Source organism: Xylocopa sonorina, chromosome 4, assembly GCF_050948175.1.
Source record: "Xylocopa sonorina isolate GNS202 chromosome 4, iyXylSono1_principal, whole genome shotgun sequence".
NCBI classification, from domain to species: domain Eukaryota; kingdom Metazoa; phylum Arthropoda; class Insecta; order Hymenoptera; family Apidae; genus Xylocopa; species Xylocopa sonorina.
Window position 1 is genome coordinate 13,408,707 of NC_135196.1, and position 25,143 is coordinate 13,433,849.

The 25,143-nt window shown below is 41.6% G+C and overlaps 3 protein-coding genes and 1 non-coding gene across 5 annotated transcripts in view; all 4 read left to right on the plus strand.

Annotated features, from left to right (window-relative positions):
* Positions 1–1,282: 1,282 nt before the first annotated feature.
* Positions 1,283–7,566, plus strand: Scat (VPS54 subunit of GARP complex scat). Its single transcript, XM_076893390.1, has 13 exons — positions 1,283–1,563; positions 2,005–2,383; positions 2,467–2,569; positions 2,643–2,806; positions 2,890–3,089; positions 3,150–3,335; positions 3,428–3,554; positions 3,661–3,915; positions 4,000–4,425; positions 4,506–4,786; positions 4,853–5,070; positions 5,150–5,363; positions 5,432–7,566. The coding sequence occupies exons 1-13, from the start codon at positions 1,466–1,468 to the stop codon at positions 5,691–5,693; spliced, it is 2,913 nt and encodes a 970-aa protein (XP_076749505.1). The 5' UTR covers positions 1,283–1,465; the 3' UTR covers positions 5,694–7,566.
* A 230-nt stretch (positions 7,567–7,796) lies between these two features.
* Positions 7,797–9,780, plus strand: LOC143422615 (cytoplasmic dynein 2 light intermediate chain 1). Its single transcript, XM_076893391.1, has 7 exons — positions 7,797–7,984; positions 8,045–8,162; positions 8,242–8,343; positions 8,444–8,770; positions 8,851–9,008; positions 9,098–9,341; positions 9,516–9,780. The coding sequence occupies exons 1-7, from the start codon at positions 7,968–7,970 to the stop codon at positions 9,585–9,587; spliced, it is 1,038 nt and encodes a 345-aa protein (XP_076749506.1). The 5' UTR covers positions 7,797–7,967; the 3' UTR covers positions 9,588–9,780.
* Positions 9,781–10,467: 687 nt separating this feature from the next.
* Positions 10,468–25,143, plus strand: part of Numb (NUMB endocytic adaptor protein) — a 39,375-nt gene continuing 24,699 nt past the window's right edge. The window contains exon 1 of one of the 2 annotated variants that reach the window (XM_076893555.1): positions 10,468–11,165. The gene's annotated coding sequence lies outside the window, so the exon portion shown is untranslated. Of the gene's footprint in view, positions 11,166–12,682; positions 12,704–25,143 lie in introns of those variants that run through there. The other variant, XM_076893556.1, reaches the window with a different exon arrangement.
* On the plus strand, positions 18,540–18,702 carry LOC143423351 (U1 spliceosomal RNA). The gene has a single exon (XR_013101823.1). It is a non-coding gene; the product is annotated as a U1 spliceosomal RNA (small nuclear RNA).

Genomic DNA, 25,143 nt, shown 5'->3' on the forward strand with positions numbered 1-25,143 from the left:
TTTTTTTTATATATAAGACATGTTTCTATATTGGCACTTTTTGTGATAGAATTTTGTACGAAGTTTATTAGACGATTTTACACGTATAAATGAATTTTGAAGCATATGTACACGCTGCTAATACTGACGATATATAACGATGAGAAACCGCTGAAAAGGGATGGAGAAGAGCTTAAAACGATCAATAAAAGAACATTTAAAAATATTCATAATAGTCTTTTCCGCTTCGTTTAAAAGATATGATTGATTTCGATGTCGAAGAGATGAAAGCTACCCTGACAACGCAACTTTGCTGGTTGAGCACTGTGATGACATCACTTCCATCGTCATTTACGTTCGCACACGTCGATGGTTGTAACACCACGTTCTGCAGCACAAGTATATCACGCGATGCACCATCATAATATCACTATCGAATCACGTCTGTTATACATTCATTCATGAATATATAATATTCATGAATTTATTTAACCAGTGACGTAGGATGGCATGTGTTCCCGTATAAATTAAAACCGTCAGACTTCAGCAGATGTTTAAGCCAACAATTAAGCGCTTTCTTTTTATTTAAATCGCTACCAAAATGATGTATAATATGATGATATGCAATAGAGACTTAAAAGCTTTTTTCCTACTAAAATTGCGTAATATGTAGTAACGATACAATGTTACGCAGCGTAAATGACATCGCAGTATTCTCACTGTAACAAAGTTGTGCTGTCGGGATGTATATTTCCATAATTTTATTCAAATTTATTTTACACTTCCCGCTTTAGAGGTAAGAGAGAGAAAGATATATAAAAAAGCTAGAAGAAAGAGCGAGACAGATGTTACCCACACTACTCAAGAACTACTAACGTCATCCCTGCGAGAAGTGCTCAAACTGGTCGCACATCGTTATCGATAGCGAAGTGAACTACTGAAAACTACTAGCGCCATCACAGCAGGAAGTACTAAAACTAATGCTCGAAAAGTGTCGCCCCTTCTTCGAAATACGTAACACTTTTCAGTCATGCTTCGCGTAATTGGAACAATTGGATTCGCGTCTAGGAACTTTCACCAGAGAGGACGGTCACTAGAGGGACGTTCTTTTGTAAGTTCTTACGTATCATGACGTGTACTCGTTAAAACATGAAGCAGATATATCCACGTAGAGGCGATACTTCGCGTGAAAGCTGCCACCGTTTTGTGGGTCGAATACCACGTAACCCACGTTGCTGGTTGTTGGTTGGCGTCGAGTATAACCTCCAGCCAGGTTCACGGCGGTAGAAACACCGAGGACATGCGCTGAGGGAGTTTCTTCGTGAGAATACATATTCTCTGGTCAGACAATATTCGAAAATGGTCGACAGGAGATAATTGCGATCGCTAAATACTCGTCGAAGTGTAATTAACGTGGACAGTCTTCGATGTGTCGTAAATCGTATGGGACAGTGACAGAATGGCGAAGTAACGTTACAAATGGAAAATGGCGAAAATCGTGAAGGAATCCGAATCGTTGTCTACGATCTTGATTTGTGAATATTGTGCTAACCTTACGTTCAAGCAAATCGAAGATTTCATAAGGTGGAACCACCTATCTACCTATCTATTTCAGGCAGAAAATGTCTGTTCTAAAACACTTTCATTTCGACTGATTTTCCGACACCATTTACTATTATAGATAATCTGTTTAACATGTTCGCGATTTTAGAGTTAATTATGCCCAACATCTGATTTCGTCAATCGGATTGAAACACTCGTAACTCACAGATTTAATGTTTTTGTATTAGGTCATAAGGTTATATAAACCCAAACATATTTGTGGAGCCCAAATAATCTCTAGATCGCGAATATATTAAGTTTTCCCATTCGTTTTACCATCAGCTTACTTGCATTTATTTACCCCAAACAATTATTAATAACGAATGCACTGAGCAAAATATTTTTTGTATAATACACTGTATACGAAATCAGTGATAAAATGTGAATGCCTACATTAATTGGTAGCATTTAATTTAATTTCAGACATTTGAGAGATCAACATTGCTCTAGGGAGGGTGGTTCGTTTGTGTGCCTTTATGGTTACAATGGAGTATGCACTAGTCTTCCTGTGGAAGGTGTCTCTGACAAAGATTATGTAGCACACGCTACCAAGCACGCCACAATGCAACAGCAGCATAAAAGTAACGGTCAGTTGTCGGAACCATCCTCTTCTTGGACTGTGTATTCCGCTGCGCAAAATTTGCCAGCTGTTTTAAATGACCCTTTTAAAGGGAAACAGAGTAACTTTTTGACTCGCACCTGGGGAGATGGATTCGTGGAGAAAGTAGACATACCTAAAAGTCCGTACCTTCCGGAAATCACAATGCAACATTTTGAATCATATCTGAAGAAAATAGCAAGGGTAATCGCTGTGTTTGTGATAATAAAGTGTAGTGTTCAATCTGTAGGAAGAATAACCTATTTTAAAAATAATTTTATTTACAGAGATATCGGAAACATTCTCGTATGAATTCAAATGTTAATAAATCTAGTACTCCTAATGAATTGTTACAAAATTTTCCAAATTTAAGGAAGGTTAAATCTTTAGGTAAATATGAAACAAATCTAATGAATGATATTCTTATTTTATACCATGAAATTCTTAAATTGGATATTTTCAGATCGAACACAATTTGATTTGTCTAACATTTCTAAAATATTTTTAACACCTAACTTGGATCTTTCTCAGAAAGATAATTTTTATGCAGTATTCCCATTTGCTAAAAATGGTTTATTAAATGAAGATTCCAACATTGTTATCCATATGAAACAAATGCAAGAAAAGGTAATACCATTAATAAGGAATGTCTCACAGCAAAAAAAGGAATAAGAATAAATTTAATAATAAATTTTGATTGGTTTTTATAGTTAAGTCATTATTTGGATGTTGTGGAAGTTAGAATAGCAGAACAAGTTGCTTCTAAGTCTCAAGCATTTTTCCATGCTATGACATCTCACGATGCTCTAATGGAGCAACTTACACAAACTATTACAGTACTGAAAGCCCTTAGAAAAAATATACACCAAGTAGATAAACATCTAGTCAATGATTCATTAGAAATTTTAAGGTAATTAAATTTAATTAAAAATTTCGTTAATATTATATTTCATTCGAATATAATTTTTAGATTAGAGCGAGCTCGATCTAATCAATTGTTAGTTCAAGAAAAATTAAAACTTATGGCTACAGTGCATCAAAGTCAACCTATGATACAATTGTTGTTATCTACACCAGACTATGTTGCAGCATTAGATCTCATTTCTACAACGCAAGAAATACTCTTGCAGGAATTGAATGGAGTACATAGTTTTAGGTATATTTATCATTTTGTTTATACATCAGATTATTTTATTGAAAAATGATAAATATGCTCAACCTTTCTTCTGGCTATTTTTTTTCACTCAGGCATTTAAGTTCACAATTAACAGAAATGGAAAAACTTGTTGATAAAATGCTGTCTACAGAATTCCAAAGATACGCAACTGCAGATTTAAATAGACCACTGGGAGGAGAAAATACGGTTTTGGATGGTGTAAGTATTTGCATAACCTTTTACAGTTTTGCGTAACTAGTTCGTAGCAAACAAACTGTCGTGCGTCTCTTCCCAGTGAGTTCATTTATACATCCTCAACGAACAGGATAAACTCGTTTCCATCATTTCTGGTCTTTTGCGACAAAAACATTTCCAATTTGTCGATACTTACAAAGAAGAGGCTGTGACAACGGTCCGAGCCGTAACGAAACAGAGGGTTATAGAAGCCTTGGCAGCGAGTGACTGTTGCAGCGATCAACAAGCTGCTGCATTAGAAGTCGGTGGACTTTCTCTCGCGGAAAGATTAACGTTACTTCATAATTCTATACAATCTCTGACATTCCTCCTTATGCGAGTTAAGGTATATAGAGATATTAAGTAACAATATTTAGTCTATTTGACGCATTTAAACATGCAAGTGTTTGCCAATAATGTGCATTTTCAGGCTGTGCACGATGTAATGCGAGATACGGTAGATCTCGCGGCAGGCCGAGTGTGCGACGGTTCATTCGATGATACAATATCCGATCGTTTGTTAACGCAAGCAGAACATTCGCGAGTAACGACCAAACTGAATGACATGATAACATCAATTTGTGATTATTGTCATGAGCGAATGGGAAATCTGCTTTCCGCAGGTACAAGCGATAAAGATAAATTACAAAGCGAAAAAGAAAAGCAAAACAATGAAAATGCAAACAATAAACAAGACGATAAAGAATGCCAAAGTTGGAACGATAAATCATCATGGTTAAGTAAAAGAGCAACAACAGCTCAAGTATGCCAGCTAGCTAATTTGGTCGAGGAATTTACAGAAAGTTGTGAGAAACTTTGTGGTAAACAATGCACAGGATTGCGTTCTGCATTCAAGGTACATGCTGCTTCTAAGTCACACGTATTATGCTTGACAAGTTGTTATAAGAACAATAAAACACATTGTTCATGTTATAGGCACAGGCTAGTAAATTCATTCAAAGATTTCATACAGAGTTCAAAACAAAGCTCACCCTTTTATTGGAATCCGAAAGGTGGAAACAAGCTGACGTGCCACCGGAATTCCAATCATTAGTAACATATGTGTACGAAAATGAAACTTTCCCGTTAAATGTATTTAAGGCTGATGATAAAGTTAAAAAAGATGATATTCAAAGTTTCATTATGGTAGGAGATGAAAAGTATGCAGTTGTCGGCACAGCTTTAATGCTTATACAAATGATTCATGAATATTGCAGGTACTATATTAGAATTGTAGATAATTTACGGTACACTTTCCCATGCTAATGAAACTGTACTTCTAGAACTGGCAGCGAATTAATTGCTTTGTCAGGAACAATTGGAAGGCATTTAGCTGAATTATTGCGGCATTACAATTCTCGGTGTTGTCAACTTGTCCTTGGAGCAGGCGCGATGCAAGTTGCTGGTTTAAAAACTATCACCAGCACAATACTTGTCTTAGCTGCCCGTAGTTTAAAACTAATCTTATGGTTTATGCCTTATGTAAAGTCACATTTTCAAAGTAAGTCCTAATCTCTCTTCTAATCAAGCATTTTTCGCTATATAATTAAATATAAATATACGTTATTAATTACGCGCAGTACTTGGGGAACAAAATCCTAGTCGTGGACTTGGTGCATCAAGTATAAGCGGTGGTGTAGCTTTATTGGACAGCGTCGAAAGGGATATCCGTGCGCACGTGAAAGAAATCGATAGTAAAATTCTCACGATCGTCGATAATCTATTGGGCGGTCAAATATCGAAATGGACCGCGAGGCCACCGGTACCATCGAAATCCTTTAGAAATATTTCTAGGTAAGCCTTCGATAATTATGTCGTTCTATTAATTAGAGCTATCCTATATGATCGATGATTGGTTACAGTTATTTAATGAAATTACACGAAGCGGTATCTGGTATTCTTCCGGCAGTTGAAGTACAAACACTATATCGTACTGTAAACACATCATTCAAAGAAAAACTTAGAGAGCAATTAATCAAAATGAACATAGTGAATAATGGCGGGCCGCAGCACGGTGTCGTTACGTCTGAACTAACGTTTTATCTTGAGGCATTAAGAAAGTTAAAAGTGTTACCGACTAATGAGTTAGATGACAATTGGATGAGTGATATATGGACCAGATAACATGCAGAGCGTGTGGTATATTGCATAATAGAAGCGATGAAATATTATAGAAAAAGGTGACTAATCTTTATTACAGTCTTCCTTCGCACGCGTTGTATCTCAATGACTATTAACGTTTTGATGAATTTTTAAAGATGTGGCTTGTATTGAAATAATCCATATAAATATTTACAATTACTTTATTCATAAGGTTGTATGGAATGCAAAGTCTGTTTAGTAATATTAATGTAAGGAATTTACAAGCAGCATTTTTATAAAATGCTCCACTCTCGATATTCTGAAAATATGTGTAAATAACAAGCAGGCTTATTTAAAAGAAGTATGATATTACCCAGTATCGGTTGTTCACATTTTAGTACAAATTACAAGTTAATTAAATTACGAAATTCGGTTACACATATTTTGCATCTCCCAAACGATCTTACATACCATAGTGTTCAAATATACATAATTCGTACATAAGTATGAATAACTATGCAAAGGAATCTGTATAAATAGTAGAAAATTATTCACTTCCATACCTACAATATTAAGTATAAAGAGCTTATTTGCAATTGAATACAATAGTAAAAGTGAACGTTTATTACTGCTACTTACGAAATGATTCGTTTAACCAATTTTATTTAGCATAGTGCATGCAAAAATGAGCACATACTAGGACCAATGCCTAGGTACTAAATTATTCGATATTTTTGTTTTTCTATAACTATTTACGATGATTAGCGTAATAGATACATCGTGAAGGTATGTACATTTTCTATCCATCAAAATTAATGTCCCTTCTGAAATATCATTGAATAAGGAACTAAAAAATGTACACATTTTTTTTTCTAATAAAATCATGTAAAGACCTAAATGATGCTTAAGATATGAGAGATGTAATACGACTGCTTTTATCGTTGTGTTCATTATTTAAATTGAACAGACTGTAAAGAGTATTATTGCTGGACTAACTGGCAGATTATTTAAACATTTTTATATATTATATACCCCCTGTCTCACTCTCTCTCTTTCTCTCTCTCTCTCTCTCTCTCACTTTCTCTGCTTACACTAATCTGTTTTTATTGACAGATTATTAAATTAATTTCTAAATAGTAAACGTGTCTTGTTGGACGCATATTGTTCATTAGAATACATTGATACACAGGAATTTTTATCAAATTTTTTTAAGTACTCAATTTCTTATACTTTCCGCGCATATAAATGTATACATAGATATGCAATGAATGTACACATTGTAAATTGATTATTACAAAAAAATTCGATAATAATTCACAAGAAGATAAAAGCGAAGTTACTAGCATTTAATTCTATTCGTCTCACGTGTCTTTACGTCTAAGACAGTTCTAGCTCTCCAGAGTTAAAAGGAGAAAGGATGAAAAATTATTAATTTCGATGTTTGTATATAATTGATTATAAGAATTTTTTATCCTTATGACCAAAGACAAAAAATTACATAATGGTTGTTCTTTCCTCATAGCCAAAGACAAAAATATTATTCCAATTATGTTTAATAAATTGTACAGTTACAATTTAGCATGCTTGTATAATCTATCGAAATTATATTCACACAAATTCGTGAGAGCAGAAGCAACATAAGTTATACGTGTCTTGAGGAACGAGGAAAAACAACTTCTTTTTTTCGGAAATATACCTACAATATATTTAGAAATGTAATAAACAAGAGTTTAATTAGTTTTATGACTTATATTATATGTTATTTCTGCTTTGAATGAATATAAGTTATCCAAGACAAATACAGGAAAACAAATTTACGAAACTGTATATAAAGTTCTAGTCTTGAACTGGAAACCATCGTAATATATCGTAGGCAACAGTATCTACGAAATAAAAGACATTTTTCTATTCTAAATCTGTTGCGTTACTCTTCTTTTCAAAGCGTTCACTACGTACTTATCATAGACTTCTCAAATAAAAGTTTTTTCTTTTATTTACATATGTAAATCGTATACAGATAGTTCACGGACGGTGGGTTGCTCCATAAAGTATCACAATACTTTACCCATTTTTACTTGTATTTTAATATTTTCTTAGATATTTCTGCATGCTTTTTCTCGAATTCAAACTTAAAGATAAAGCGAATTAACGACGAGAAATATTGTAGTACCTACATATTCAAAAGTAAATACCTATCGAGCTCTACTACATCACTATAGCAACGAATAGTCAAACATTCTGATAGCCTACGTATGAACCTGTGCTTCATCGTACATTCGCTCCAATATTTGTCTACACACTTTGGATTAGAACGATATGGCAGATCAAAATTCGTACGTATCTTTTAACACTTTTACCAACAAAAATTCATTATAAAGATAATTATGTTTTAGCAAGGAAAATGCTAGAGACGTTGCTGTGCGTCTTTGTTTAGAAGAAGAACGGCAACGTAAAGTCGATCCAAACGAAACACGTGAACGTTCAATTATTATTGTTGGCAGCAAAGGTGTTGTATGTGATATCTTAATCAAATACCTATAAACTACGAATTATGCACATGCCATCGTAAACAAGGAATGTGAATTTTTAGGGTAAAACTACAATTATACATCGTTTTCTTGAAAAGGATGACGCACCAAAACCAACGATAGCAATGGATTATTCTTTCGGCCGGAAAGCTGGAAAGAGTTTAGTAAGTTCGTAGTAATTTAGACACTTTTTAATATAGTAGTGCAAGAAGTTAGTAAAAAAAAATGATTTTTCCTCGTTTAAATTCCTTTTCATCGGTGCAGACAAGAAACATAGTGCACGTTTGGGAAATAGGACAATTAACATCATCGCTGGTCTCAGCCGCAATGACGGGCTCGACATTAACTCATTCCCTTCACCACATCACGGTGTTGGTGATGTTCGATTTATCGCAACCGGAAATTTTATGGTCTACGTTCGAAGAAACATTATCGGTAATTCGTAATGCGATGAAAATGAGTTACCACGATAAAATGATCGAGGAACTTAAGCAGAGGCGTCTTAAGGAACGGCGAAAGGCGTCGGAGAGGGAAGTCGATCCATTTCCGATGAAACTTTGTATTATAGGCGGCAAATACGATCAATTCAAGGTATCGACGTCCTTTACCAAATATAAAAGCTATAAACTTAAATTTTCGTCCACATAATAAAAGTGATCGTTCTGAAACAGGGTCTAGACTTGGATAAAAGGGAGTTAATTGGAAAAACGTTAAGAGCTATCGCTCATATTTTAGGAGCGGACCTTTATTATTACGCGTTAAAAGATAAGGTTTTATCACGAAGAATTAAAGACTTGTTATCGCACTATGGATTTGGCACTCCGCTTCCGTAAGTTTTTCCGCTGGGTATTGGATCGATGGTAATATATTTCGATATTGATATGCTATTTTCATCCCACGGAACATCGTAAATCGCAGTGATGCAAAGTGCACGGATTTCGCGAAGCCATTAGCAGTACCATCCGGTACAGATTCCTTCTCGTCGATCGATTTGCAATTTCCTCAGACGAGACCTTCGGCAATCTTAGATACCATCAAACAGATTTACGTTACTCGTATACCGCAAGAGTCGAGGAGCAACGAAATTATCCTCGAGGATCCAAGTAACGAGCCCAACTTCAATGAACCGATTATCGACAGATTACGAGTTCAACGAGAAGAGGTACGCTGTTAAAACGTTTTACTTGTTAATATTTTAATTGTATTTACGGTATGCCCCGGATCTTACGTCTCGTATAATTATTTGGATGAGCAACAACATATCGGTGTGGTTGAATTCCATTCTTTTTTCCTGATCTCAGGAAATGGGAACGGTAAAGAAAACATTTATTTCTAGGAAATTAGTATTCTCCTCCACGATATGTTAGAGGGTCGAACACCTCAAATCCCGGTTCCGGATCCATCATAGAGTTAGATAACGTTGTGTCGTTGTATGGTTGCGAATCTCTGACGAGCGAGAGAAATCTTTCCGTGCGCGAAAGAAATCCCTCGGTAATGGATGCTTGTCACGTATCCGAGGCTAAAAGGAACTTTCGACGAGCGGAAAATTCCAGTTTACACGGATTCATCGAGGACGAACGACAAAAATTCACGAATCTGCAATAATCCTGCACAATTCAGCCGAATAGAATTTAGTTGAAGGCATGCCTGAAAATATAATCTAACTCGGAGTGTTTGTACAGTCGCGTAAATAGTATTGTTGTTACGAATAAAATCTATTTTTAAGTTCCGAGTGTCGTACGTTCATAGAGTTCGGTGAAATAGCTCTTACGACGCTGCGCGCTCTTTTATTCAACATGTTAAATCGAATCCGGACACGGTGTTATTGTTCGCAGTAATAATGATAAGGCTAGTGATAAAGCGCGTGTTTATCGCGTACAAGAAGAATTATGTCATACGAGCCGTTCTCTTACGGGTGAACGTGTGCTGACTCCACTGGTGTCTAATATTGCAACGTCGACCAGACTGGAAACACCCTACTGCGAAGTTGGAATTTCAGAGACGTTCCAGTGCCTCTTTTAACCGGTAGTAGCGAGAACCCACCGATACCATCAGTCGCGACGTTCTCCATATGTATACGCTCATTAGAGAACGCCGGAAGTCGCCAGACGTCTATCGCAGCGAGACGATTGGGAAATCATTCATCCGAATATACCGTTCCCATCGTTCGCTACCAAGCAAAAAGTGTATACGTACGCATATTCGGTGCTCCGGTGTCATCGCGCACGCGTCTTTTCTCTCTCGCCCTTTTCCGACATCGGGCACACCGTGAAATCGAAGGGTGAATAGGGTGGGGAGGGTGTCGTCGCACGACTCCCCGATTCCACTGACAGTAGAATGGTGCGCTGATAAGAGCAGTAGCGGCCGGAACAGTGACGCGTGCGCGTTACGGTGGAACGCGCATGCGCGTCGGTGGTAGTCGGGTCAGTCTCGATACGCGGCTAGTCGGAGTCGAGCGTTTACGAAAACGGGATCCGGCTGGGGGTTCTCGCTGCCGTCGCGGGCCTCTCGCTTTCTGGCCTCGGGTTACATTAGTGAAAATGCCGCTGTGATAAAGAGGCGTGCGTGCGGTGTGCTCTGTCCGGGCTAGTCGCGTACCAGAAAAAAAAAACTCACCCGCTCGACTGTCAGCGCAGCAATTTTACTGCGATACTGGGTTCCGCCGATTCGCGGCTGTTATCGTTCCAGCGCACCTATCGTCGTCTCGCTTCCTCGCCAATCTTCTCCATCTCTTTCTTTTACCTTCATTCCCGTACACCCAGTGCGTCCCGTTCTCTCCTACATTTCACGTTATTCGCGCGTTTTTCTCTCTTTCTCTCCCTCTCACTATCACGCGCACCGCCGATCGGCAGTAATCAAGTGTCAGGCACCATCCTCCGCGACCACCAGTGGACGCAGCAAGAATCTCACACAGGAGGATCAGTGGAAGTGCTCGTACCAGTTTCGTAATCGTCCGCTGACGGAGTTCCACCGGCGATTCGAACAGGTGAGTCGAACAAACTACTTCGATAGACGGTGTACCATTGATCGCGACCTCACGGATCGGTCTCGCCGATCGTTGGTACACCTGTGCTACGGTGAACCATATATACACTTCCACCCTTGGCATTTCGGTCACGTCGAATCGGTATATCCGAGCCGAAGATTGACTCGGTCACGTCGATGGCATTTCCACGGGTATGCTCGAAATGTTGTATATCGAGGATGATCGTAGACCACCCCCTCCTGCGGCTACTTCTCGCGGTTATCGATTTCGGTGTGAACGCGCCCTCCCTGAACAGTTATCCACTCGTCCTTCTCGCGCACATCTATCTTTTGCGCGATCCAGTTTTTCCAGTGATCAATACGTGGATATTCGATCGCGTACACCCGATGGACGTCGTCCTTTCGTCGTCATCGCGACGCGTTCGGAGAACGCCTGGCTCGCGTGCCCCGACGATTCCGTGCGCGATTTCGACAGTAACACATATAACGTGTCTCACGAACAATAAGTAAACGAGCCTCTAACGCGAATTAATTACACGCACCGTGGCGCAATCGTAGCTCCACGCAGTAATACTTTTTCCCCTTGTTTTTGGTCGTTTCCACGAAGCCCCGCGGGTTTCCATAACACATTCTGTCGGTCGAGAAACGTGTTTGTTTGGCTTAAAATTTGTACCCTCGAGGTCTGTGCGCGGTTGCCCGGGAGATGTTGATCAATTACTGGCACGTCTATCCGTTGTCAACTATTCGGTGGCTTAATCGAACCGGGTATAGATCGGACGGCATTCTGACCTCTATAATACTTGCACACGTTGCATTTTTAATTCGACTCGATTACACGACGTACTGTACGCGATATGATGCACCTGTCTGCTCTCGAGGTGACGAAATCGTATCTATGATATGGCGGTATCTCCGTTCGATGTCGCAATTCTACAGAGTGCTGGTGAAGGAGTTAATAAAAGTTAGTCGAATCTTTCGATCGAAGATGTAAATCGCAGATCGTTCTAGTTGTTCAAGGAGAGAGGTATCTGCGATGGAGTCTTGATAAAAAGGTGATAATGTCTTTTTCTTTTACACCGTATCGAGGGATATGTTGCGTGGACTTTTGACACGTTAAATATGCGCATTGCGGCCAAGTTAGGCATCATTAAAATTACATTTGATCCGCGAGTTATGTAAGGTTTTGAAACGCGGATGTTTATGCAATTCTATATTTTTATACTCAACTAATGAAATGAATATTTAGATACAGATCTGTTTCACTATTTTTATATATCGTAATATATGCTCTGCACGTTTTGCAAGTTTAAATTTCTCGTAAACGCATGGAGATCCGCAATTTATTAGCCGTCTCGAATGCAGAGTACTTTATCATCGATGTGTGCTGTGTGTAAAATATATGAAATCGAAATTTCAGTCTTTTCACTGGCATTATTTCGAATGAAACCGAGAGGAGACCAAGATATAAACTTGGCAGTCTGTAAATGATACATACTCAGTTTCATATCTCGGAATTTCATCTGTCAGTGATAAAATCGAGTACGTAGAATGCATTTGTGCCTCTCAATGACGCATCGTAACTGGTTAAGTGATACCTACAGTAAAAACGTAGTAAAAAAAAAAGTACGAGGATTTTAAGAGCGAGCAAATACTGTGTCGAACCGAAGAAAATATTTTCATTCGTTCAGGAAACAAACGAAAGCATATACGTACACGCAGACTACTTTTCATTTATCAACGATTAAACGTACTCTCAAAGACTTAACATTTACTCGCGCTTTTCGTTGTAACGCAAGTGCTTCTCTATAGCCACGTATCGTTTGAAAATATTGTGTGTCACTGAAAGTTGTCTTCGTTTATCGTACATTTTGCCAAGCAACGATGTTACATTCATTGTTTCGTGTTTACCTTTCAAATGGCTCTTTGAAACGTCATCTAATTAATTCGATGGTGTTGCTTGAATCCTGTTTTTTACCCTGCGGTTAGGTACTTACTTCCCGACCTTGATCTTTAAAACAGTCAACTTTCCTTGACATCGAATGAGTTTCCATTTTCATTGGAAATAGTACATTACCGCGCGGAAATCGTGGAATTGGCATTTGTATTTGAAAATCTTCACTCGTTTAAAAGACAGCAATCGAGTGTTTCTCAATGCATCCTCGCGAAATTTGGTAAAATTGTGTATCGAAATGATTGTAATCTAAATGTGAATACCGCTTATAATCTTTACAGAGCATTATCTGATCATTTATGCACCGATGTGCAGAGTGTAGCGACTCTACAGCGATCGCGTAAGTAGATAACGTCGTGCAGACAATTCGTAGTCAGACACGCTGCGGTGAAATACGTGGCTAGGCCCAAGTGCGCAAACTTTTCAATCCATTTTCACGTATACACGCAATGTATACGAGTAACGAGATTTAGCAATTGTTTGTCAGCATTTGTTATACACGTTTCTAATTCCACGTGAATGTTCATACGATTTCGAGCCTCGCCAACCCTCTGTTCGCATTGTAGCTTCCAATTTGATTCGAACGAATGCATTCGTAGCTCGTTTGGTGCATAACGTGCGCTTTCACAGCTGTTAACAGAATATCGATGAATCCTTTTTCCGTTTCAATCTTGCTCCTGTTTCCTGCTCGCTGGCTGAGATATTTGAAGGACCTTGATCTCGCAGGAAGGATTATTCGGTCATGACGTCAGGCTACCTACACGGATACCTATTAAATCGTCTGGAATCGTTTCAGTTTCGTTCGAATCTATCGTATCGTGGATTCTATTCGAAATCCTAGAAATTGTTATTAGAAATGTTCTGTACTTTCGCTATTTACTACCATATTTGCCATCGAGTCACACGTTTCGATAACATTCGAGCGCTGTTACTGCGATTCAAGCAAAATGTCAGGAGCAGTAATATACATGCACAATGGATACGTACCTGGCAGAGCCAGGACGTCGAAACGCCAATGCAGTACTCGATCAAACGTTAAAGTGCTTTAGCACATTTCCAGTAATCGAAATTTCGTCGGTGTGCATGGCTTTCCCAGAAGGTTCGCGGTACCCTGAAATTAATGGCGCGCGGAAGCACTCGAGACTCCTGGTGTCCCCAAAAATTCGAAGATCGATTACGTGACGTAACGTAACGGAGGCGATCGATGCACAGTCTCTCTCGACTTTCTTTACTCTGCCCGTCGCGTACAATTCTAAGAATGCAGGAAAGTAGAATCAAGGATACGTCGATGTAATACGAACGACGTTCCTCTGTCCCGATGCGAAAACTCGATCACAGTGTTTTATAGTCCTCGATGCGGTGAGGCTTGAAATTTGTCGCTTGGTATCGATGCAACGTCGATCGCCCACGTTCCAAGGAACGCGATACAGTTGAACGTCGTGTTTCATCCGTAACAAGAGCTGTCGCAGTGTCGAGCTACGTTCGCTCCTACGCGAAAAGGAAAGGTGTATATTAATTCGCGAGTGGTCGTGCTAAGGGAAAGGAACTGGCAGTGGAGTTACGAAAGAAAGGCTCTCTGAACCTGACCGAAGATGGTAGCGAGGAAGGGCGGTAACCGTGGTCATCGTTGCGTACTCGTAGACGTTAACCGACGTAACAACTCCTTCCCCGTATATTCGCGTTTAAACAAACTTTCGTGGGTAATCCCGCGCGTCCCTCTTCTCGCTCGCTCGTTTCGAGGAATCGATGAACCGCCTGATAACTATCTTCGCGAGTAAGAACAAATTGAACGGATAGCTCGAATAAGCTGGAAGGCACGTACATACACACGTCTGACACGTGGCAACCGGGTCAATTGTATTCCGTAACGAAGCGAACGCTTGTTATTCCCCGGACAATTCGAGCATTGTCCTAGGGAACGCGTTTAAAGCGTGGGACGTGCGCCTGACACTTTGGGGGATGAGTCCCTTGAAGTACACAGCGCGGCGGTGAAACCACTCTGGGTTGAAAAATTAAATCGACCGTGGTTCCTTCAATTTCAACTCCGCGCAGCCGACGGATTAGTTCACGAAAATTCTTGCGACACAATTGAAATCGATTCAGAAACAATTAACCGCGCCTGTGTACTTTGCGCCTCGGAAACGCCCACTCGAGCCCTCTCATCCGTGAGGAAAAGATTTCACGAGCGAAGCGAGCGATTCGTTGCCGTTTCTAACGCGTTCGACTGAAGAAAGAAGAGAGAATAAAGAGGTAAAGACGGAGAGCGGTTCTTTAATAATCGCGGCTCAAAGCAACGGGTCGGTCGTGTCTTCGCATATTTACCATACCCACGTGCAAATTTACCCACGGAATAACAATCGCTCTACAGCCTCAGCTCCCCCTTTACGTGGCGATAGACGCGTTTCGAGAGACCGTGCGCGCGCGATAATTCCAACCGACGCTGTCTTTACCGTGCACGTGACATTTATTGTACCACCGCGTTAACTCGCTACGTACTGTGTCAAACGGCGCCGGTGTTCGTGGCTAACTGCAATGCAGACGAATGCGGTATCAGCGGTATCAGCGAGGCCTTTCGACGCGAGAACTTTGCGTATCAGTCGCGGTGGGCCTCGCAATTAACGCGAGTTCGCCATCGACGGTACCGCGTAGGGGATGACGAGTCCTCGTTAGGGTTGCGCGATCGACGCTTCACGCAGTTCGATCAATTCGACTATGAACCCTATGATCCTCTGGTTAAATAATAATTCGCTACCCTCCTACGTTTGTTGCACGACAACAATTCGATACCCTTCTATCAAATTGTATTTACACGGTGTACGAATATTGATAGGAGTAACTGTACGTACTCATCGTGCGTACGTCATACGAGAAGACAGAATCGAGTGACGAAACTCTATACGTCCGAAGGAAGTTGCTCCGTGAAATTGGCACGGCTTCGTCCTCTTCCGTTTCGCCGTGGCGGCCTGGGCACCGGCGCCCGGTAAAATTCAACGAAGTAACGGGCTTCTTGAAGAAGCATCGCTCCGGATACGGTGTATAGACCCGTCCGGCTACGTGTTTACGTTACGAAACGCGTTCTCGCATTGCCGCGTAACCGTAAGAGCGTGACGAAAACCGAGCTACGTGGGTGACGGCCTGTCGTCCTCCCGTTCCTGAGCAACCTCCGCTGTGTCTACCTTTCACGTAAGCTCGATACGCGCAATCGTGCCCTTTGAGGCACGCCGGTCGCGGGACCGCGACAAGGCTGTTTCCTCTCGAGTAACCGGAGTTTAATCAAATTTATCGTATCCGCCCCCTAACAGCAGGCAATCCTCGGTGCGAGATCGTTGGACGTGCGGTATAGCAGTGTTCGAATTCGAAATTGCATCGATGCCTTTGACGAACATCTTCGAAATGTTTTCTGCTAAAAAAAGTGTTCTTTTTTTAATTATGCAAGTGAAGATATGGAGATGCGAATTTTATGGAGCACGTTATAAATCTAACGCGATCGACGTTGGTTTGAGAGAATAATAAAGATGTTGCCTGTATTTTTACTACTTTTGACATTTCGTACCTGCCGCACGGTACACGGTTATACTCGAGGTATAGACTTGCCGCAAAATAACAGAGAATGTTTCCGTTTCATTTTTCAAAGCTTGCGAAGAGAGCTGATCTAGGATTAAAATATATCGCCCTTCGAAAATAGCACCGCCATCCTTGACACGATATCGTACTCCAATTCCTCGCGGATAGAACGCGCGGTCAGTAATTTTTCAGTCGATCCAATCTTCCGGTGAAATTGAAATTCGATTACCGTTAATTGCTAAGAATATACCAAGGTCGCGGAAGTCGTAGTTCACGGCGTTAATCAGTGTCGTGCATCGGGCAATCGGAGACACCTTCCTGTCGCGCGGACGATACGAACGACCAGACGGAACGCGCGCCTCGAAGCTCGATTATTCGTAGACGTCGTGAATTTCGCGAGAGTGGAAAAAAGGAACGAGGTCGTGCAACGTGTTTTTCTGTCGTTTGAGAAAAAGAAACGGGTGAATCGCGTAAAAATACGCGGCGAAGTAGTGACCTCCTTGGCTCCGAACTTGCTGTTACGCAAATTCCCCCTCAACAGGTCCTATAACCCCGATGCTCGAACGGATACTGAAGCCGCGGCGTGCACGTTGGCCCACTTGCGATTGAAATAACAAATTCGACGATATTTCAAATTTGTGTCGTGTTTTGATAGCGCTCCGACCCGATCGCGTGGCTCCTCATCGCGCGTAGCAGAGTCGATCGAATCGAATCGAGCGGGGCCGTTTCAGATTCCAATCTCGTCGCACTTATTAGAATATTCGAAATCGCGAATGTTATTACAATGTCCATCGTTACGGTTTAATCGTCGATATCGATGGGTCGTAGAGGTATTGTAAACAGCGCGCGTATTAATTCTGGACAAATTTACTTTCGCGTAGGCGGCTCGGAACAACGGTGCGTGGAATATATTTAGTAGAACGTCGATTATCCTGAACAGAAGGGACGTGAAATGGTTTTGGTAACAGGATTTTCGGGTCACTGATGCAAAAGCCCAAACACGGGGAATTTAGTTATAAACAGCTTGCTTAAAGAAATCTTTATGCGCGCTAAACCATAGACGTTTCCTACAAGTTGACTGGTTCTTAACTACTTTAGCAATTCCGTTGATATCTTTATATTTGATCGCGATATTCCAAGTAGAGTCACGTAAATTGGAATTTCTGTTTTAAAGCTGACGTAACGTCATACGTAGTCGCCAAGGCCTCGTTATTAAATTCGATATGAAAACACACGACGGCGAATAAAAAAGAGAACGGGTGGTTCGCTTATTTCTCGCGATTCTGAATAGAATTATCTTCTCGCCTGCCTATCGTAGCCGGTTAAACGCACATGAGAGCATCCCGTCAAGGCAGCCACATTGATCGAGCTTCGCGTTCGTTCTTTTTTTTCATCACACCTGGATGTTGCGCGATGAATTCGCAAATGAAACGTTTGACTTCGGGTCAAGTGGTACAGCTGGGCGGAAGGTTACTCTGTATACAGAAACAAGTTGCAAACGTCTGCCTTTTGAGAAAAATTCGTGTTTTAATGTCGCTCTTTTGAAAATTGTCTTTCACTAAAAACGAGACGAGTCGTCCCAGTATGACAATTAAGACCCGTCGCGGGTCGAATTTTTACTCCGTCGAGTTTGAAACGTTCGAAAAGAAATGAAGACCAGCTGTGCGAGAATATTAGAAACGCGGTCGACGTCATTGGGAATGGAAATCAATGAGCATGTCGAATCAAGATCAGCGTTCGTCGATCGTTTAAGGGAACTTGGACGTTGTCCACTAGATGACATTCGTTTTCGATGGAATTTCTCGCGAGAAGCAAAGGATAGCGGAACGGATATAATTTATTCGACGTGCTGCCGAATTATAACTTACTTGGCGTGGAGGACACCGTGATCACGAAGGCGGTTCCTTCTGGGCAAGGCTCTTCCATTGCACTGCGGTAGAGCTGAACCTTGCGAATACTCCTAACGTGGGTATGTCGAGCGCACAATTTTTGGTAGTCGGGACCTGCGTTCGCGCTGTCCCGGATTCGCGAAACCGAAATTTAACATCTCCCCTCGACGATGGAAACGAAACGTCGCGACATCAATTTTTCGTCGACAGCCTCTGGTACCTTTGGAATTCAGTCTGAAGTCGAACGCTGAACGGAGTGCCACCTCTGGAATCGTTTCCTTGCCACGCTCTCGCGTTCTTTTCGCCGTGCTTCGCGTTTTAAATATCGTTTGAACTTAAAACACGAACCAGTACCGTGCTCGAGGAAAAATGATTTTTTATTTCCCTCGTATTCGAGATATAAACGCTTTGTGTCTCGCGTATCTTGCGGTTTCGTGGACTTGCGGTTCCTCCTTCCACGCGTGTGCGTGACGTTCCCTGAAGTTACTGAAAAATAATCAAGAACAGAGAACCGCCTTTCCTTCTCGCGTGTACGTCGTTTCCATCGAGATCGTGGAATCGTTTTCTCGTGATAACTTTAATTAAAGGGAACAGGTTGGATCGTGTAATTCTGTGTACGTAATAAGTAAAATAAATAGTTTCTGGGGTACTTTTCCAAGATTCTTTCCGAATCAACGGATATATGCGATTTTATGAAATTTCGCGAAGGACGTTCAGCGGAATTCAGAGTACGGTTAAACGAAATCACCCGAAGACGACTTTCTCGTTTATCCTTGATCTTCATCACGCAAACCTGGCACTGACGGCGCAAGAAAGGCACGGCGAACGTACGTACCGCCTTCTGTGACAAAAGCAATTGGATTCCTCGATTCTACGGTGGTTTTCTTCTTTCGCATCGCGACCTTTGGAAGCTTCGTTTTCTTCGTTCTCATCCAATCTTCCGTAATTTCTCGCGAGCTTCACGCTATCTGTCGTGCAAGAATCTGAATAACAGATTCCGCTTTATTGTTAAATCGCGGCCGCGGCCCTGAGCATCTGGAGACGTATTGAAATATGACAGTGGCGTTTGAACAGAGAAAAAGATCGCGCACCACCCAGCAATCCCAAAAATTACAGATTTTCCAGCAGTATCCACACGGTGGAAACATTTCTATCGACTCATTCATCGCGCCACTCGCTACTTCCTGTACCCTTTCCAATTGACCGAAAGGATGCGGTGGCGACTGTCTCGCGCTTTTTTGCCAGAGGAAACGCAACGTTGCAGAGGAGAGCCTTAGACGACGAGGCGCATCGCCTCGCATGCCTCTTGTTTTCTTCCTTTTTTTCCTGCCACGAAGCACTTTTTCCTCGAGGATCGTGGTTCGTGCTCGAGGAAACGAGTCTGCCGCGACAGTCGGATGGACGTAAGCTGGCGAAACGAGCAGGGTTTCCTTAACCAACGAGTCAGTGAATCGTTTGTCCCTTTTCGGGTACCCTGGGATGTAGAATCGCGCGATCGATGTGTCGTGTTTTCGTGATTCTTCTCGTTTTACGTTCCGACGATAGTGCCACGCTAGAAAATAGTCTCAAAATAAATGTTGAAAGTCGCGTTTCATTGCACGTACGTGACGATTCTTTCTCGTGTTAACTGACACGCCTTGTGGAAAAGTAGGTGACACACATTTTTAGATGACATCTACTGGGTGAGGTGTTAAATGTTTGTGAGTTCGGTTTCTATGGCAGATATCGCGGAGTGGTTTTGGTTTAGAAAGTAGCTTGAATCGAAGTATCGAACGAAGGACGTGGTAGAATCGCAACGATGATAGTTTTTATCAGTTACCGCGCGCGATTAAAGTTGCCGCTGTGCAAACGTGTACACGAAACGATTCGTGGAATCGAAACAAGTACGTTTCAAGAAGAGGATGTTACAATGCGAGTTACGTTAGAGCTTGTTCCTTTGCTCTTGTTGCCTTGTTTCTTTGCTGTTATATCTTTGTTACACGCCGATTCTCTTTACAAACGACAAAACTCTCTCGTATGAATGACATAATATCCTCGTGTGTGTTTAAATGCTCGTTTCTGAAATTGAATGCCAACTCTGTTTCGCAATTAGTAAAAGTTGAATGGAAGCGCCGCGAAGTAGGCAACCGGTGGCTTCTGGTGACAGCATTGCGAGAACTTTGATGGGAGTTAGGAGCTGTAACAGTGGCGCGAACAACCTGTTCGAGGTCAACGCACCTTTTTATTTACTAGTTTCTACGGTTTATGCACGAATTATTAAGTAAACCAAATTAGTGTTACTTAAGCTACAGTAATTTTATTGTGCGTGGTATAAACATTGTGAAAACAGTTTGACAGGATGTATCACTCTGGCCACATTTCGAGTGTCATGTACACAAGTGATTGCAAGAGTAGACAACGTAGATCTAACACAATATTAATTCAGATGTTCGTAAGTTTTATCTGGTAATCACCACGAAACTTAGTAACAGCTCAGTGATTCATTAATTTTACATTAATGTACTCGGAAACGTGTTCAAGCTTCTAGAATTCGATATCAGCATCCTTTTCAATACTTCCTGCTACGATTTATTGCATTAGACTATCGAAAATATATTTCATAATAATTCTTCAATGATTTTAATAATAATATGTGACAATTCCAGTGGCATCTGGCTCGGTACATTTACTTTCAACTTATTTAATAGTGTCTGTGACGTCTTATTCGATAAGATTATTTGGTAGAATCGATTGTACATGGTTCTGCTTCTGCAGTCGTTAATCCTTCTGTGGCATCGGTTGATTCTGCTTCTGTGGAATCGGTTGTTTCTGCTTCTGTGGAATCGGTAGTTTCTGCTTCTGTGGAATCGGTCGTTTCTGCTTCTGTGGAATCGGTCGTTTCTGCTTCTGTGGAATCGGTTGGTCCTGGTTCCGTGGAATCAGTCGTTTCTGATTCTGTGGAATCGGTCGCTCCTGGTTCCGTGGAACCGGTCGCGCCTGGTTCCGTGGAATCGGTCGCTCCTGGTTCTGTCGTTTTGGGCGCCCCTGTTTCTGTTGTACCAAGCACATCTGATTCTGTGGGAGTGCTTGAAGGTGGTACAGTAGTAGGGGATGTAAGTAATTCTGTAGTGGAGGTCGTAGTCGGTTCTGTAGTGGAGGTTGTAGGTGGTTCCGTAGTGGAAGTGGTAGATGGTTCTGTCGTGGAGGTCGTGGGTGGTTCCGTAGTGGAAGTGGCAGATGGTTCTGTCGTGGAGGTCGTGGGTGGTTCCGTCGGGGTAGTGGTAGGTGGTTCTGTTGTGGAGGTCGTAGTGGGTTCCGTAGTGGAAGTGGTAGGTGGTTCTGTCGTGGAGGTCGTTGGTGGTTCCGTAGTGGAAGTCGTAGTAGATTCTGTAGTGGAGGTTGTGGATGGTTCCGTAGTGGAAGTCGTAGGTGGTTCCGTAGTGGTAGTGGTAGGTGGTTCTGTCGTAGAGGTCGTGGGTGGTTCCGTAGTGGAAGTTGTGGGTGGTTCCGTAGTGGAGGTCGTAGTAGATTCCGTAGTGGATGTTGTTGGTGGTTCCGTAGTGGAGGTCGTAGTAGATTCCGTAGTGGATGTTGTGGATGGTTCCGTAGTAGAGGTCGTAGGTGGTTCCGTAGTGGTAGTGGTAGGTGGTTCTGTTGTGGAGGTCGTAGGTGGTTCCGTAGTGGAAGTTGTGGGTGGTTCCGTAGTAGAGGTCGTAGTGGATTCCGTAGTGGAGGTAGTGGGTGGTTCCGTAGTGGAGGTCGTAGTGGATTCCGTAGTGGAGCTTGTTGGTGGTTCCGTAGTGGAGGTCGTGGATGGTTCCGTAGTGGTAGTAGTAGGTGGTTCTGTCGTGGAGGTCGTAGTGGATTCCGTAGTGGAGGTTGTTGGTGGTTCCGTAGTGGAGGTCGTGGATGGTTCCGTAGTGGTAGTAGTAGGTGGTTCTGTTGTGGAGGTCGTAGTCGGTTCCGTAGTGGAGGTCGTAGTGGATTCCGTAGTGGAAGTCGTAGTTGATTCCGTAGTGGAGGTCGTAGTCGGTTTTTCAGTTGTTTTCGAATTTTCGATTTCCTTGTTAATACACTTCTCGACCGATTTCAAAATTGTTTCACTTTCTTTCTTAAATTTCTCCAACTCTTTTTCGTCAGCACATGCAGCTACCGAAGACCTCAATCCTTCCATAGACCTAACCATTTCTTCTGCTTTAACTGCAGTGAGGTAGACAGCTTTAAGTGGAATTAACATTCCCTACGAAAGCAAAAAGTACGTTAATGTAGCGATAAATCTAACTATTCGTTCATATCTATCCATTTTATTTAATTGCATTTATATTTTGGCTAAGGTGTATTACGATTCAGAACACTTACATTATAACACCCCATAATTCGATAATACAGCATTTCTCTCCAAACACATAATATTGCGCCGTCCATAAGAGCTTTAAGCTCACGTTGGGTTTTCGTGGAAATTGCGGTAACCTCGTGCAGAAGGTGTGCTGATTCGTACAGATTGTTCGAAACACATTTGTCAACTTTAGAAAGGAGTTCTTTAGCTGTTTTGTTCAATTTCGCTACGTCGTTTTTGCAGTGCTTCACATTAAGACCCCCTGCCTTTTTCTCTAACTCCTTAATTTTGCGATCCACCTACAAATATGAAACGCGGACATCATTAACCAGAGGAAATCGAGGAAATATTTTTGACTCCAAAATTTGTGAGAAAATGAATACAAAAAATAATCAGTATACATTAAACCGTGTTGCAGGTGAATCAAAGATGACTTACTGTTTGCCAACATTTAGTTCAAGGAAAGCGAAATACATCGCGTCGTGTACTTACGGAGTCCAAGATATTTTTCACTTCTTCGTTGGCTTTTTTCTTTGTTTTCGCACCTATTTCATTCACTTCTTTGTTGATGATCGCGGCCAATTCTTTAGAGTGAACCAAAATTTCGTTTGTGGGCGCGACGGCTGCGTTAATCTTTTTAATAACCTCGCGTTTGTACCCAACTAAACCCCACCTTGGCAATGGCCACCCAAAGAAGGTGAAACCCTGCAATTGAAACGGCAACGGAATTATTTGACACTTTATCTTACGATTATGTACCCGGCATTGTGATTGGCATCGTGATCGACTCGCTCAGAACGGGATTGTTTCACTTACATGCGTGGCAACGAAAAGTAGACATAGAACGAGTATTACTTTCGCCATGTTCGACTCCTCTACGAACGGCGGACTACATATAATTTTCAAAAACCGCGATCGCTCGTTTATATAACCCGGTGAAACAATCTGAACGCGTTGTCAAAAGGTGTCGGCAATTCAAAGATCGACGTCATTTTCGACACTTGTGTCAATGCGCTCGTACTTGTAGAATAACATCCGACTATCATAATACTGCTAATCAATCCGTTATCGACGGATTATTTAAATTTCGTATCGTTTCCTCCTCTATGCGCGACAAAATCAATCGACCAATTAATTTACGCCTAATCATCAGCTATCCGTCGTAAAACAATCGTGACGATGTTAGTTTCGACGCAGTAGAAAAAGTGTTAAATAAACATTCAGCTTTCTCTTAATCACCGTGTAGCAACATCCACGCGATAGAGTTCAATGTTTCACCGTTATGAACTCACGACGAGGGACACGTCTGTTCGTACGCGTGTGCGTGCTCACGCGTACGTCTGTACGCGTAAGACACGTACAATTTCACCCCAATAAAACGGTCTCACAGAGCGCGACGCACGGGGTGTCGTGGGAACCGTTTCACTCGATATCAAAGCACCGTGCGCATTTTTATGGGGTGCGTAGACGTAGCCAAGTAGCTTGGGGATTCCTTTGTAATGAATCGACGATTCTTCTCTTTCAGCCTTCGATTTACACCCCTCTACCTTTCGCCAAAGATCGTCGATTCCTCCTAATTGACCAGTTGTACTATCGAGAAAAAGGAACGCGACGAGTTACGCTTTCTGCCTTTTCTTTTTTTTTCTTTTTTTAGAGTACAATGCGCTCGCGACAAATTTCGTTGGAGTTTCGTGAAAATCTCGGAACTTGGCGCAGTGGCGTTCTCGGTTTCGACTTTGTCTGCAATTCAATCGGTTAATAACGACACTCGAGCCATTTCCACGAAATATATTCAAGATCGCGCCACATTTTTTCCGTGTATGCCACGCAATGGACGTTAATCAATCGAATAATTATTCCAGCGGTTCCGTTATGCGGTGTTCCTTCATCCAGAACCTGTTTGCTCAGTTGACGAATCAATATTTGGAAAGAGTTGTAAACATAATGAATCGCAAAGGGTGTCGATGTGTGGCGCGTTTTCACGAACAGGAAAGCGACGTACAAACACGCAAACGTGTCTCTCGTACAAATTTTACGTTAGTGTGTCAATAGCAACCGTTTCTTTTTTTGTTCTTCTTTTTTTTTCGATTCGATGCGGGTACCTGTCGTTCGAAAAAATCGATCCGATTAAACGGAAGCACACAGCGCGACACTTTCTCTGTTGTACTTTCAATACCACCGTGCCATTCCGTTGGCTACTAGCTCGCCGCTAAATCGATAGCCGATTAGTGGGACGCAACGTCGAAACAAGTTCGAGTAT